Here is a 13203-nt window from a genome sequence, read left to right as displayed (position 1 = left end):
AAACATAAATGATTAGACTAAGATTTTAGATAAAGTATAGAAATGTGTTGGTAACAGTTTATTTTAAGATCTGCTTCCTAACAATTATATCAACTCCACTATTAATAAACCAGAGGTCGGCAATAGGCATAAAACATCTGGCCCGTAAGGTTGTTTAAACTATAGTAAATTATAATGAAAAAAAAAAAAAGTTTCTCTGGCAAGCTTTTGTTTACATTCCTCCCCTGTCTCTCTGCTGCGCTCGGCGTGACTTTAGTTTCCACGCATTCTTGGGCTCCTTATCTCCTTATAAAAGCGTTTTTTTCCCGGCCGTGTCTCAATTCACTACCCAGGGCAGCAGTAGTGTATTGGACTGCGACCCTGATTACACAGGTTCTATCCCGTGTGAGCAGCTGTGAGCTTATTTTTTATTTTTTTCCCTTTTTTCTTGGGTTTGCCTGCTTTAAGATCAACTGTTCTGCAATTGGGTTTAAAAGCCCTCTGGGCTGGAGAGCTACTAGTATGTTCAATTTTCTTTCTTTTTATCTAATAATAAGTTTCACCTTTTATAATTATAATTAGTCAGTTGCACATATGCGGTAGTAAATGCTTGTAAATATACCTTTCAGTAAAAAATAATAAACTCACGTATACGTATATGAATTACAGTACCTTATAGTAAGTATATAAAGAATGTTTTCTAAAATTGTAGTATTTTGTTAAATGTGTTAAGAATCATGGGAGTTGCAAAGTTGCAATTTAACTGACAACAATTCACTTTGTCTTGTAACATCAAAAACAGTTTATCCCATTGTGAAGCACCTATCCAACACCACATCACATTTAATCCACTGGTGGGATAATCCACTTCTCCATTACAGGAGCATCTAACCAGCACTTCATCATGTTCTCTCACATGTGAGAGAAAATACTTTACTGGAAAGTGCACCTCTGGGACCCTGTCTATTAGGGTGGCATAGAACTTTTTTAGACTTTTGTGTAACTGTGAGAACAGGAGGGCAGCCATAAATGGCACTCATTAAAACACATTATCAACATTTCTTAATCTAGAGGCTGATCATCACCATTAATTGTAAGAAGGGGCACTTTGTCTCTTTTTTGTCCCTCTAGAGGGCACTTTTAAATATGGAGACACCAGGTCGGTGATTGAAAAAAGGCCATCAATCTGTAACTGTATCACTGTGTAAAACAAAGAACAAACTAGACAGACTGGAAATGCGAACAGTGTTATCCATCATGCTAATATTACACTGATTACACAACAAACAAGCTACACACAATTTATCAAACACAAATACAGTCATGCTAGTCTCACCCTGCTGTTTAGAGAACACTTTCTTTTGCCGCTGGAGCCGAGGACCTCTCTCTATTACAGGGTTAAAGAAAGTCACCTGAAAAACACACAAACACACACATTAAACACACAGCGTGGGACCTATTTTAACGTTCTAAGGCGTTCTAAGGCGGAACAATGCAGCTTGATTTAGGGCGTCAGTGTGTCTTTGTACATCTTGCACCCATTATCCACTCCAACTCACATAATTCACCTTCACCCACTATTAGACCCTCACTCTAACTCCCATAATTCACCCGCACCCACTATCAGCCCTCACTCCAACTCCCATAATTCACCTGCACCCACTATCAGCCCTCTCTCCAACTCCCATAATTCACCTTCACCCACTATCAGCCCTCACTCCAACTCCCATAATTCACCTGCACCCACTATCAGACCTCACTACAACTCCCATAATTCACCCGCACCCACTATCAGCCCTCACTCCAACTCCCATAATTCACCTGTACCCACTATCAGCCCTCTCTCCAACTCCCATAATTCACCTGCACCCACTATCAGACCCTCACTCCAACTCCCATAATTTACCTGCACCCACTATCAGACCTCATTCAAACTCCCATAATTCACCTGCTCTCACTATCAGCCCTCACTCCAACTCCCATAATTCACCTGCTCCCACTATCAGCCCTCACTCCAACTCCCATAATTCACCTGCACCCACTATCAGACCTCACTCAAACTCCCATAATTCACCTGCACCCACTATCAGACCTCATTCAAACTCCTATAATTCACCTGCACTCACTATCAGACCTCACTCAAACTCCCATAATTCACCTGCACTCACTATCAGCCCTCACTACAACTCCCATAATTCACCTGCACCCACTATCAGACCTCACAACAACTCCCATAATTCAGCTGGCCTTAGCAGGAGCACACTGACCATTGTTTAGTCAACCTCACAAGATGATGATCAAATTTACTGTAGATTCATGCATGCATGTGTGTGTGTGTGTGCATTAATGTGTGTGTGTGGGGGGGGGTGGGGTGTGTGTGTGTACCTCAGCGAGCAGCAGACCCTGTGGTTCTAGCTCCAGCTGTATTCTGTGTCTCTGGTTGTCCAGGAAATCCTCCAGTTTGAGATATTTTAGAGCACAGAGAGAACGGTAATCCCTCCAGTACACAGCAATCTCCATCTCTCTGGACTGATGGAGAAACACAATCATTACACAGTCATTACATACAGTTGTGGTCAAAAGTTTACATACACTTGTAAAAAAACATAATGTTATGGCTGTCTTGAGTTTTCAATAAGTTCTACAACTCTTATTTTTCTGTGATAGAGTGATCGGAACACATACATGTTTGTCACAAAAAACAGTCATAAAATTTCGTTCTTTCATAAATTTATTATGGGTCTGCTGAAAATGTCACCAAATCTGCTGGGTCAAAAATATACATACAGCAACAAAATGTGTCAATTTTGGTGATGTAGCGAGTTGTGTCAATCAAATTAGCTTCATGTCATGGCCTCTTCACTTCTTGTAAGTGATTCTGATTGACTACAGCTGTTGACTTCTCATGAGCCCATTTAAATAGGGCTCATTTGACCCAGTGATTAGACTCAGCTACAAAAGCTACAATGGGAAAGTCAAAGGAACTCAGTGTGGATCTGAAAAAGCGAATTATTGACTTGAACAAGTCAGGGAAGTCACTTGGAGCCATTTCAAAGCAGCTACAGGTCCCAAGAGCAACTGTGCAGACAATTATACGCAAGTATAAAGTGCATGGAACAGTTGTGTCACTGCCACGATCAGGAAGAAAACGCAAGCTATCACATGCTGCCGAGAGGAGATTGGTCAGGATGGTCAAGAGTCAACCAAGAATCACCAAGAAGCAGGTCTGCAAGGATTTGGAAGCTGATGGAACACAGGTGTCAGTCTCCACAGTCAAGCGTGTTTTACATCGCCATGGACTGAGAGGCTGCCGTGCAAGAAAGAAGCCCTTGCTCCAGAAAAGGCACCTTAAGACTCGGCTGAAGTTTGCTGCTGATCACATGGACAAAGATAAAACCTTCTGGAGGAAAGTTCTCTGGTCAGACGAAACAAAAATTGAGCTGTTTGGCCACAACACCCAGCAATATGTTTGGAGGAGAAAAGGTGAGGCCTTTAATCCCAGGAACACCATGCCTACTGTCAAGCATGGTGGTGGTAGTATTATGCTCTGGGGATGTTTTGCTGCCAGTGGAACTGGTTCTTTGCAGAAAGTAAATGGGATAATGAAGAAGGAGGATTACCTCCAAATTCTGCAGGAAAACTTAAAACCATCAGCCCGAAGGTTGGGTCTTGGGCGCAGTTGGGTGTTCCAACAAGACAATGACCCAAAACACACATCAAAAGTGGTAAAGGAATGGCTAAACCAGGCTAGAATTAAGGTTTTAGAATGGCCTTCCCAAAGTCCTGACTTAAACCCCATTGAGAACATGTGGACAGTGCTAAAGAAACGGGTTCATGCAAGAAAACCATCACATTTAGCTGAACTGCACCAATTCTGTCAAGAAGAGTGGTCAAACATTCGACCTGAAGCTTGCCAGGAGCTTGTGGATGGCTACCAAAAGCGCCTAGTTGCCGTGAAAATGGCCAAGGGACATGTAACCAAATACTAATGTTGCTGTATGTATATTTTTGACCCAGCAGATTTGGTGACATTTTCAGCAGACCCATAATAAATTTATGAAAGAACCAAATTTTATGACTGTTTTTTGTGACAAACATGTATGTGTTCCGATCACTCTATCACAGAAAAATAAGAGTTGTAGAACTTATTGAAAACTCAAGACAGCCATAACATTATGTTTTTTTACAAGTGTATGTAAACTTTTGACCACAACTGTACAAACAATCACACTTCTGTATCATCTATATCAGCTGATCTTCCATACACATTCACCTGGATCAGTACTACAGAAAAATCTAACCTTTTTAAATGCACACACACACACACACATACACACACACACCAACTAGCACACACACATACTCTTTCCAATTCCAGGGTAAAGCTCTGGTCCCACGCCTGATCTCCTACTGTCTTCCAGCTCGTCTGACCCACCACAGTGTTCTCCAGCTTTAACACAGCACTGACCTCAGCTGAAAACACACACACACACAAATAGCCATAGAGACACCTACAACATCAACACATTACCAGCGGTATTAGTAAACGTATTGCTATATAGTTTGGCTGATATTTGACTTATGAATTATTACGCACATTAAAAAAGTCCACAGGTGTGTACCTTTTTACAATAACAGTGGAAGATGCTGCAGAGAGACATAGAGGAAAAAGAGAAGGGGAGGAAAAATGAGAGGCAGAGGGAGAGTGAGAGGGGGAGGAAGAGTGAAGGTAGAGCTGTAAGAAGAAGAGTGAGAGGGTGATGAAGAGGAAGAGTGAGAGAGGACGAATAGTAAAAGGGGAAGACGATTGAGAAGGAGGGGTACAGCTGGTAGGAGTTCATGGTCAAAGAAGAAACAACTTTCAAATGACAACATATCTGTATATATGTTGCACTGACTAGTTTGTTAAAAAATACAGCTCTTAGAACAATTTAGCAAAATAATTAAACATAATTAATCTTTTTAATGACATAATATTTTCTATGAAATATCTCTAAAAACCTCTTATAAGGGGCAAAAACTAGGCCGTGCTTGGGACCTCCAACAAGAGAATGAGTCAAATTGGCAAATATATTGTTTATTAATACCTTGATCAATATCAAGGTTTTTCAACAGCCCTCTCAGCCTCCAGACCACAACCTGACTGAAAGTCTGTGGTCTCAACTGAAGAGGCCAGGTCACAAGATACAACCCAACAAACTTAAATCATTTAGACACTTCCTTACTTTCACAATACCCACTCCAGCCCCTTAGAGTGTTTAAATCTGAATGGAGATCTGGTGCAGAACCAAGACCTTGTGCTAGCAAAGATGGTGGTGCAGAGAAGTCTCTGAAACCCTATTTAAAACAACTGGGAACGACAGTCAACCTTAAAAAAAAATCGATTTACGCGGCTGGTTTTATTGCTTTAGGAAGGGAGTCAGAGGCTTTATAGCTTCACCAGCTCAAATGTCACTTCTGCATCAGCTCTCAATTCAAATCTCTGCTCTAAAGACACACGTCTTCCTTTACTTACAGATCTCAGTGGTGAAAGAATGGCTGAAGAAGATCCAAGAACTACTAAAATTACGGATTCATTAAATATTTGGCACCACAGCATAATCAACCCCTCCACCAAACTTTACACTTGGCACAATGCAGTCAAACAAGCACAGTTCTCCTGGAAACCACCAAACCCAGACTTGTTCATCAGAATGCCAGACTGAGAAGCGTGATTGGTCATTCCAGAGTACATGCCTCCATGCTCCTGCTCTAGAGTCCAATGGTGATGTGCTTTACACCACTGCATCCAATGCTTTTCATTTAGTGAGTAAGGCTTAGATGCAGTTGCGCAACATATGCATGCAAACTATTTGTTTTAAACCCAAGTTATCACTTTAAATGTTCGTTTTTTTATATATTTTATTTCTAATTTTTCCCATTTTCTCCCCAAGTTACACGGCCTGATGCAGCATTGCCGAGCAGCCAGCACGCTTGAAGGAAAGCGCAGTGACTCAGTTCTGATACATCAGCTCACAGACGCCCTGTGCAGCAAACATCACCCTAGGAGTGATGTGGGGAGAGAGCGCCATCTACCCACCCGGAGGGAGCAGGGCCAATTTTGCTCCCTCTGACGCCGGCAGCTTGATGGTAAAGCTGCATGAGCGGTGGTTTGAACCTGTGACCTCCTGCTCATAGTGGCAGCGCTTTAGACCGCTGGACCACTCGACGCCCATTAAATGTTAGTTTTAGCTAATATTGCAAAACTGTGCCAATATTTCTTAAGATGAAAATACAGCCTAAATTAGCTAGAAACAAACAGACACAAATCTGCATATGCCTTGGAGTTACTGTGCTTGAATTTTTAATAGGTTACTCATCCAGACACACACACAAACACACACACACACACACACACACACACACACACTCACAGGACAGTTCCTCTGTTTTGCTGGGGGTTTTGAGGCTGAGGCTGCTGTTACGGCTGTACAGGCCAAGTTTAAATGGTCGTCCATCACCGGAGGTGAAACTGGGCAAAACCACCGGAGAGCTTCTGCTGCGGCCAGGAATGACCTCCAACAGCCCCACGCAGCCCAGCAACCGCACCTGCAGTGTCCCTACAGCCCAGAAAAGAGGAAAACATTAGAGATACAGAACTAGGTCAATATCTTGTCTGAATTTAAACCCTAAGGAGTCATTATAGAAGAAGTACATAAAAAGAAGCAACACAAATCTGTCAAGGGTTGAAATTGTGGATGTGATTTCTGCCAGAGATGCTTGTCTGTTCACATGGACAATATTAGTGAGACACCACGGTCACGATCATTACCCCCCACTGCACTGTGCTGTCCACACTGCAGATGGATGTCACCATCAGACCTCACTCCAGCTCCCATAATTCATGTCGCCTTGCACCTCTCAATCTCACAAGACAACACCTCCTAACTTATACAGCTGTGGGCATTCACAAGCCATCTTCTGGGGAAACCTGGTATTTCCTGATCTATTTACATACTGTTGTCCCATGACGTTTGGGAAGTTAGTGTATATTATTTATTAATTAATTTATTAATTTATTATTTATTTCAATTTTTTCCCAATTTTCCATTTCCATTTTCTGGCCAATTTTGCTCAGCCAGTTACCCAACCCATTAGTACTCCCACTATCACCAGTAATGCCCCAACACACCAGGAGAGTAAAGACTAGCACATGCCTCCTCCAATACATGTGAAGTCAGACTCCACCTCTTTTCAAACTGCTGCTGATTCAGCATTACATAGTAGCCTTACAGCACGCTTGGAGGAAAGCACAGCGACTCGGCTCTGATACATCAGCTCACAGACGCCCTGTGCTGTGGACATTACCCTTTGGAGTGATGTGGGGAGAGAGCGCCATCTACCCACCCGGAGGGAGCAGAACCTTTGCTCTCTCTAAGCGCTGGCAGAGTCAGTGTATATTAAACAAAATAAATATCAAGCAATAAAAATAGAATAAATAAATAAACACAGTACCTGTGAGTGGTGAGGGTTTGCTGAGGGTGCTGTACTGGTTGTGGACATAGGGGGCGCTGTGGTGCGCGCTGAAGGCTGAAGACGAGGCTAAAATCAGCTCTTCTTTAATCAGACACGCTTTAGGGTGATCCTCCGGCAACTCCACCAACCGCTGCTCCAGAGACTCCTTCAACAGATCCAACCGCTGCGACGCTTCACTCAGCCTGCACTGAGCCTGCAGAGAGAGAGAGAGAGAGAGAGAGAGAGAGAGAGAAAGGTCAGGGATGGAGGGAAGAAAAGAAAGTGCAAGAAAATGGAAAGAGCAGGTAGAAGAAAAGGAGAGTGTATTAAGTGACAATATAAGAGTGAATATTATAATATTGTCACAGCCTATATTTGCCTTCAATTAACACTAGCTCATTCAGATCACAGAAAATGTCTCATATGGCAATACTTTGTTTTACTAACTGTCTTTAGTGTTTTTGACTGAAAAAGTGATTTATTAGTAGTGATGAATGAATACTGATACTGGTAATGAAATGTACTCGTACTCGCCAACGAGGCACCAAAGCCTTTTCCCCCATTTCAACCAGTTTGGTGCCCAGGATCCTAAGCATCTCAGGGCCCACTGAACCCAACATTAGTCCACCTTAAGGAAGAACTCCGGAGTAAAATGGACTTTTGGTGGACTAAAACATGATAAAAAGTACTAAGCTTTGATGAAAAGCACACCTCTGTTGTCCCACAGCGTTCAGAGATCCAGAAATTTTAACAGTTTGTCCAAACACCCTTCAGACTGGGTGACACGGGGCATAATTTGCCCCAATAAATCACTTTTTCCACTGTTATTCAACTCAAAGTAGCTCCACACCTCCATGCTAGAGCCCTGACATTTAAAACGAGGCATTAATAACTTTAAAAGTGCACAAGAAGCTTATTAAAACACACTGTTTACGTCCTATAACGCGAGCTTCAGCTCCGAGCACCGCCATTACTGTACTGATAATGACAGACATATATATATACATATACATAGACTCTGCATAACATTGCAGCTGGCACCAGGAGGCAGGCTATGCGGAATCTATGTATATATATATATATATGTCTATGTCATTATCAGTACCATGATGGCGGCGCTCGGAGCTGAAGCTAGCGTTATAGGATGTAAACAGTGTTTTTTAATAAGATTCTTGTGCATTTTTTAAGTTATTAATGCCTCATTTTAAATATTAGGGCTCTCCAGATTCTAGCAACAATGTGTGGAGCTACTTTGAGCTGGATAATGATGTAAAAAGATATTTATTGGGGCAAATTATGCCCTGTGTCACCCAGTCTGGATGGTGTTTGGACAAACTGTTAAAATTTCTGGATCTCGAAACGCTGTGGGAGAACGGAGGTGTGCTATTCATCAAAGGTTTTTTATCTTTTTATGTTTTACTAGAACAAAAGTCCATTTTACACCGGAGTTCTCCTTTAACGCCAAAGAGTTCATAAATCCAACTCAAAGTCCACAGAAAACTTGCTCCATACACTTCATACAACCCTCCGGCCCCCCTCCACCCCTATATGCTTGTTTGGAAAAGTAAAGTAAGGTTTATACAGTGGGGAAAATAATTATTTAATAAACTGCCAATATTGCAAGTTTTCCCACATAAAAAATGAAGAGATCTGTAAATTTATTATAGATACACTTCAACTGGGTAAGACAGAATCTAACAAAAAATCCAGAAAAATTATAAATAATAAACTTGCATTTTATTGAATAATATACATATTTGAGACAACAAAAATCTTTCTTACAGAGCTCAGGCATTTCACGTAGCTCTTTTACCAAACTTGCAAAAGTTTACCACTTTTGGCCCACTCCTCTATACAGAGTTTCTCCAGATCTTTCCGGTTTCGGGGCTGTCGCTAAAATGACAGAAGCCAAAAGGTCAATAAGTGCTGTTGGAAGCCCAGTATCATATCTCTGAGCGGCAGGTGAGTGGTATCATCCTCTGAACCATCTTTGGTTCCACTCTACTGGCTTTAATAGAGTTGTACTGGTGGCACTCTGATTATGAAATACTGTTACAGGTGTCTCATTACTACTCACCCCCTATATATATATATATATATATATATATATATATATATACAGGCATAACAGTCAATTATAGTGGGCAGACCAGACCGGCAGGAACAGAGTCTGTCTGTGTGTGTGTGTGTGTGTGTGTGTGTGTGTGTGTGTGTAATTCCTCACCTCAGTTATAGCTTTCTTATCCTGAGCCTTCCCTGCTCCCAGCAGCCTCAGCATGTTCTTGGCCCCCTCAGCCATGGCGTGTTCAACACGGTAATGATGCCACAACTCCTCTATCCTCAGCTCCACTCCACACAGATCTACAGAGAGAGAAAGAGAGAGGGACACGGGGGGTATTATAGATTTTAAATCTTACACAGTGTGTTTTACATTTATATTAATTTAACTTTTCTGTTATTAGATGTTATTTACAGTGGTATGGAAACCTTTTGGCACCCCTGATCATTTTCATGATTTTCCTTTATAGATGATAGGTTGTTTGGAGCAGTAATTTTAGTTAAATATATCATATAGCAGATGAACACAGTGATGTTTGATTAGTGAAATGAAGTTTACAGGATCTACAGAAAGTGTGCAATAATTCTTTAAACTAAATGAGGCAGGTGCATAAATTTGGGCACTTGTAGTTTTGTTGATTTGAATACCTTTAGCCCTAATTATTGGAACACAAAATTGGTTTTATAAGCTCATTGACCTTTGACCTTAAGGAGTTAGGGTTAAGGAGCCAATTGCAAGTTTTTCTTCTTTTTGCTTTTTCTCTAAACAGTGGCAACATGTAAGCCTCAATACACAACTCTCAATCCATTTCCATTGCCAAGATAGCAATTCACCAGAAATGTACCTAAACACACCTCATTTTTAAACCACCACACCTATCGGCATGGATATATTCATAAGCATATTTGCTATTTAAACAATGCAAGTGGAAGGCGTGAAAAGGTTGTTGATGGGGTGTAAGATAGCAATGAGCACCTTGCGCTGGGTATAAGATAGAGCCCAGTTTGTTAAACCTGCCCTGCCTGAGACTCAGCACTAACCCAGAAAAAATAAAAACACACCATTACAGTCCATTAAAGCTTCAATTTAACCCCCCACTTCCACTGCTGCCATCCTTCATTCCCTCTCTCTGCCTCTCTCTCTCTTTCTCTATCTCTCCCGCTCTTTCCTCCCCTCTATCTCTCTCAGTTTAAGGACATGAACTCAGCTGTCAGAAGAGGTGGAGAGAGGAGAGGCAGAACGAAATGCAAAATGAATTGATAAATAAAAATGACAGAGAGATATAGAGAGGGGGATCAAAAGAGATAAAAACACAGAGAATCCTAAAAATGTAGTGGTCAGTGCTGATGATACCTGAGAATGATAAGAAATGGATATTACTATTATTGTATCCACGTCACAAAACCGCATGATTCTAATTCTGATTTATTCAGTATTATATTTCACACACTGTTGCTTTTGTACTCGAACCATTAAAACAGAGCTAAAGTGAACTGAATATAACTGAATATAATTAAATATAATTGAACTGCAGGGACAGAACAGAGGCTGACTCATAACTTGCTGGAGGGAAAGGAAAATGTGCATTGATCTGACTGAGAGAGAGAGGGAGAAAGAGAGAGAGAGAGAGAGAGAGAGAGAGAGAGAGAGAGAGAAAGAGATGAAGAGGGAGTCTTCACAATTGTGAGAAATAAAAACTAATATATGAAATACATTTATAAAGCAAATCCCATTTTTTCTGAACTTATAACCTAAACTATATCATCATTCCACTGACCAATAACTGTTACACCACTGACCAATAACTGTTACACCACTGACCAATAACTGTTACACCACTGACCAATAACTGTTACATCACTGACCAATAACTGTTACACCACCAACCAATAACACACCATGCAGACACACCAATGACCCCACATACATACAGTGACACTTCATACTGTCACCACTGATGCATAACACAATCTGTACTGTTACACCACTGACCCATAACACAATCTGTACTGTTACACCACTGACCCATAACACAATCTGTACTGTTACACCACTGACCCATAACACAATCTGTACTGTTACACCACTGACCCATAACACAATCTGTACTGTTACACCACTGACCCATAACACAATCTGTACTGTTACACCACTGACCCATAACACAATCTGTACTGCTACACCACTGACCCATGAAACAATCTGTACTGCTACACCACTGACCCATGAAACAATCTGTACTGCTACACCACTGACCTGTAACACAATTTGTACTGTTACACCACCACTCTTAGAGAGAGAGATAGACAAAAAGGTTAAAAGACTGTGTGAGAGAGAGACAGAGAGAAAGAAAAAGAGTGACAGAAAAAGAGTGAGAAACAAAGTGTGAGAAAAAGAGTGAGACAGAAACAGAGAGAGTAAGAAAGAGTGAGTGTTTTAGAGAAATAGTGCGGAAGAGAGAGAATAAGATTAAAAGAAAGAGAGAATGAGTGTGAGAGAGAGTGAGAAAGAAAGAAAGAGTGAGAGAGTAGAAGAAAGAGAAAATGAGTGAGAGAAAGAATGAAGAGAGAGAGAAAGAGTGAGAGACAAAAGTGAGTGTGAAATAAATAGTGTGATAGAGAGAGAGTGAGAGAGAGAAAGAAAGAGTGAGGGAGTGAGAAAAAGTGGGAGAGAAATAGAGGAGAGAGAAAGAAACAATTAGAGAGAGTGTGGGTGAGAGAGAGTGAGAGAGTGTTTGAGAGATTGAGAGAGCGAGAGAGGAAGAGATAGAGAGAGAGAGAGAGAGAGAGAGAGGAAGAGATAGAGAGAGAGAGAGAGAGGTAGAGAGAGGTAGAGTGAGTGTAGAGGAAACTGGTTCACTAAGAGAGGGCCTGAGGGGAAATAAGGAGCAGAATGACTAAAGCTCTGAACACATAAACACAGCGTTCCTCTCTCTGCAGCTCTGACCACTGGATTTATGAGGCAAATAAAAACACAACAGCACAGAAACACACTCTAAAAGCCTGACGTACCGCTCACATCATCTACATAAACACACGCCAGAGCAGGGGTAAACTTCCATTCATTTATAAATACTCTGCTTATCAGAGCTCCAGTGCAGCAGTAATTAATCAGACGCTTAATGCAGCATTATCAGTTGCTGTTGTGAAGCAGCAGCTGAAGTGGGAGGAGCTTGTGAGGTAGTAGAGTAATATTACGGCATTTAACACTAATAGTTCTGAAGAGAGTTTGAGAAAGTGTGGATAATGCCATCCACCCAAATAATTCTTTGGACTGTTCATATGTTATTGTTCTCACACTTTACTAACTGACGTAAATGACACTCCAAACTGTTACACGTCCAAACTGTTGAACCATGTGGAAACACCACTGACCGATAAAAAAACATTTCTTACACACTTTATATTGTTACACCACAGACCTGTAACACATTCCATACTGTTACACGACTGACTCATAACATATTCTATATGGAAACACTACTGACCCATAAAATATATTTTTTACTGATTTCATATTGTTACATCACTGACCCGAAACACATTTTATACTGTTACACCACTGACATATAACACATTTAATATGGACACACCACTGATCCATTAAATATAGTTTGCACTGATACACCACTGTCCTATAACACACTCCATACAGAAACACCACTGACCCAT

General features: G+C 41.2%; 1 protein-coding gene across 2 annotated transcripts in view; it reads right to left on the bottom strand.

Moving 5' to 3' along the window:
- Positions 1-13203, bottom strand: part of pkn1b (protein kinase N1b) — a 92352-nt gene that overhangs the window by 19496 nt on the left and 59653 nt on the right. For both annotated transcript variants that reach the window (XM_049476147.1, XM_049476146.1), the window contains exons 5-10: positions 9698-9834; positions 7474-7687; positions 6393-6578; positions 4343-4452; positions 2365-2508; positions 1316-1391 (exon numbers count right to left, since the gene is read on the bottom strand). In XM_049476147.1, the coding sequence (XP_049332104.1) occupies positions 1316-1391; positions 2365-2508; positions 4343-4452; positions 6393-6578; positions 7474-7687; positions 9698-9834 (867 nt within the window). The remainder of the gene's footprint in view (positions 1-1315; positions 1392-2364; positions 2509-4342; positions 4453-6392; positions 6579-7473; positions 7688-9697; positions 9835-13203) is intronic.

Source organism: Astyanax mexicanus, chromosome 3, assembly GCF_023375975.1.
Source record: "Astyanax mexicanus isolate ESR-SI-001 chromosome 3, AstMex3_surface, whole genome shotgun sequence".
NCBI lineage: Eukaryota > Metazoa > Chordata > Actinopteri > Characiformes > Acestrorhamphidae > Astyanax > Astyanax mexicanus.
This window is presented reverse-complemented; position numbering and strand designations above follow the sequence as displayed.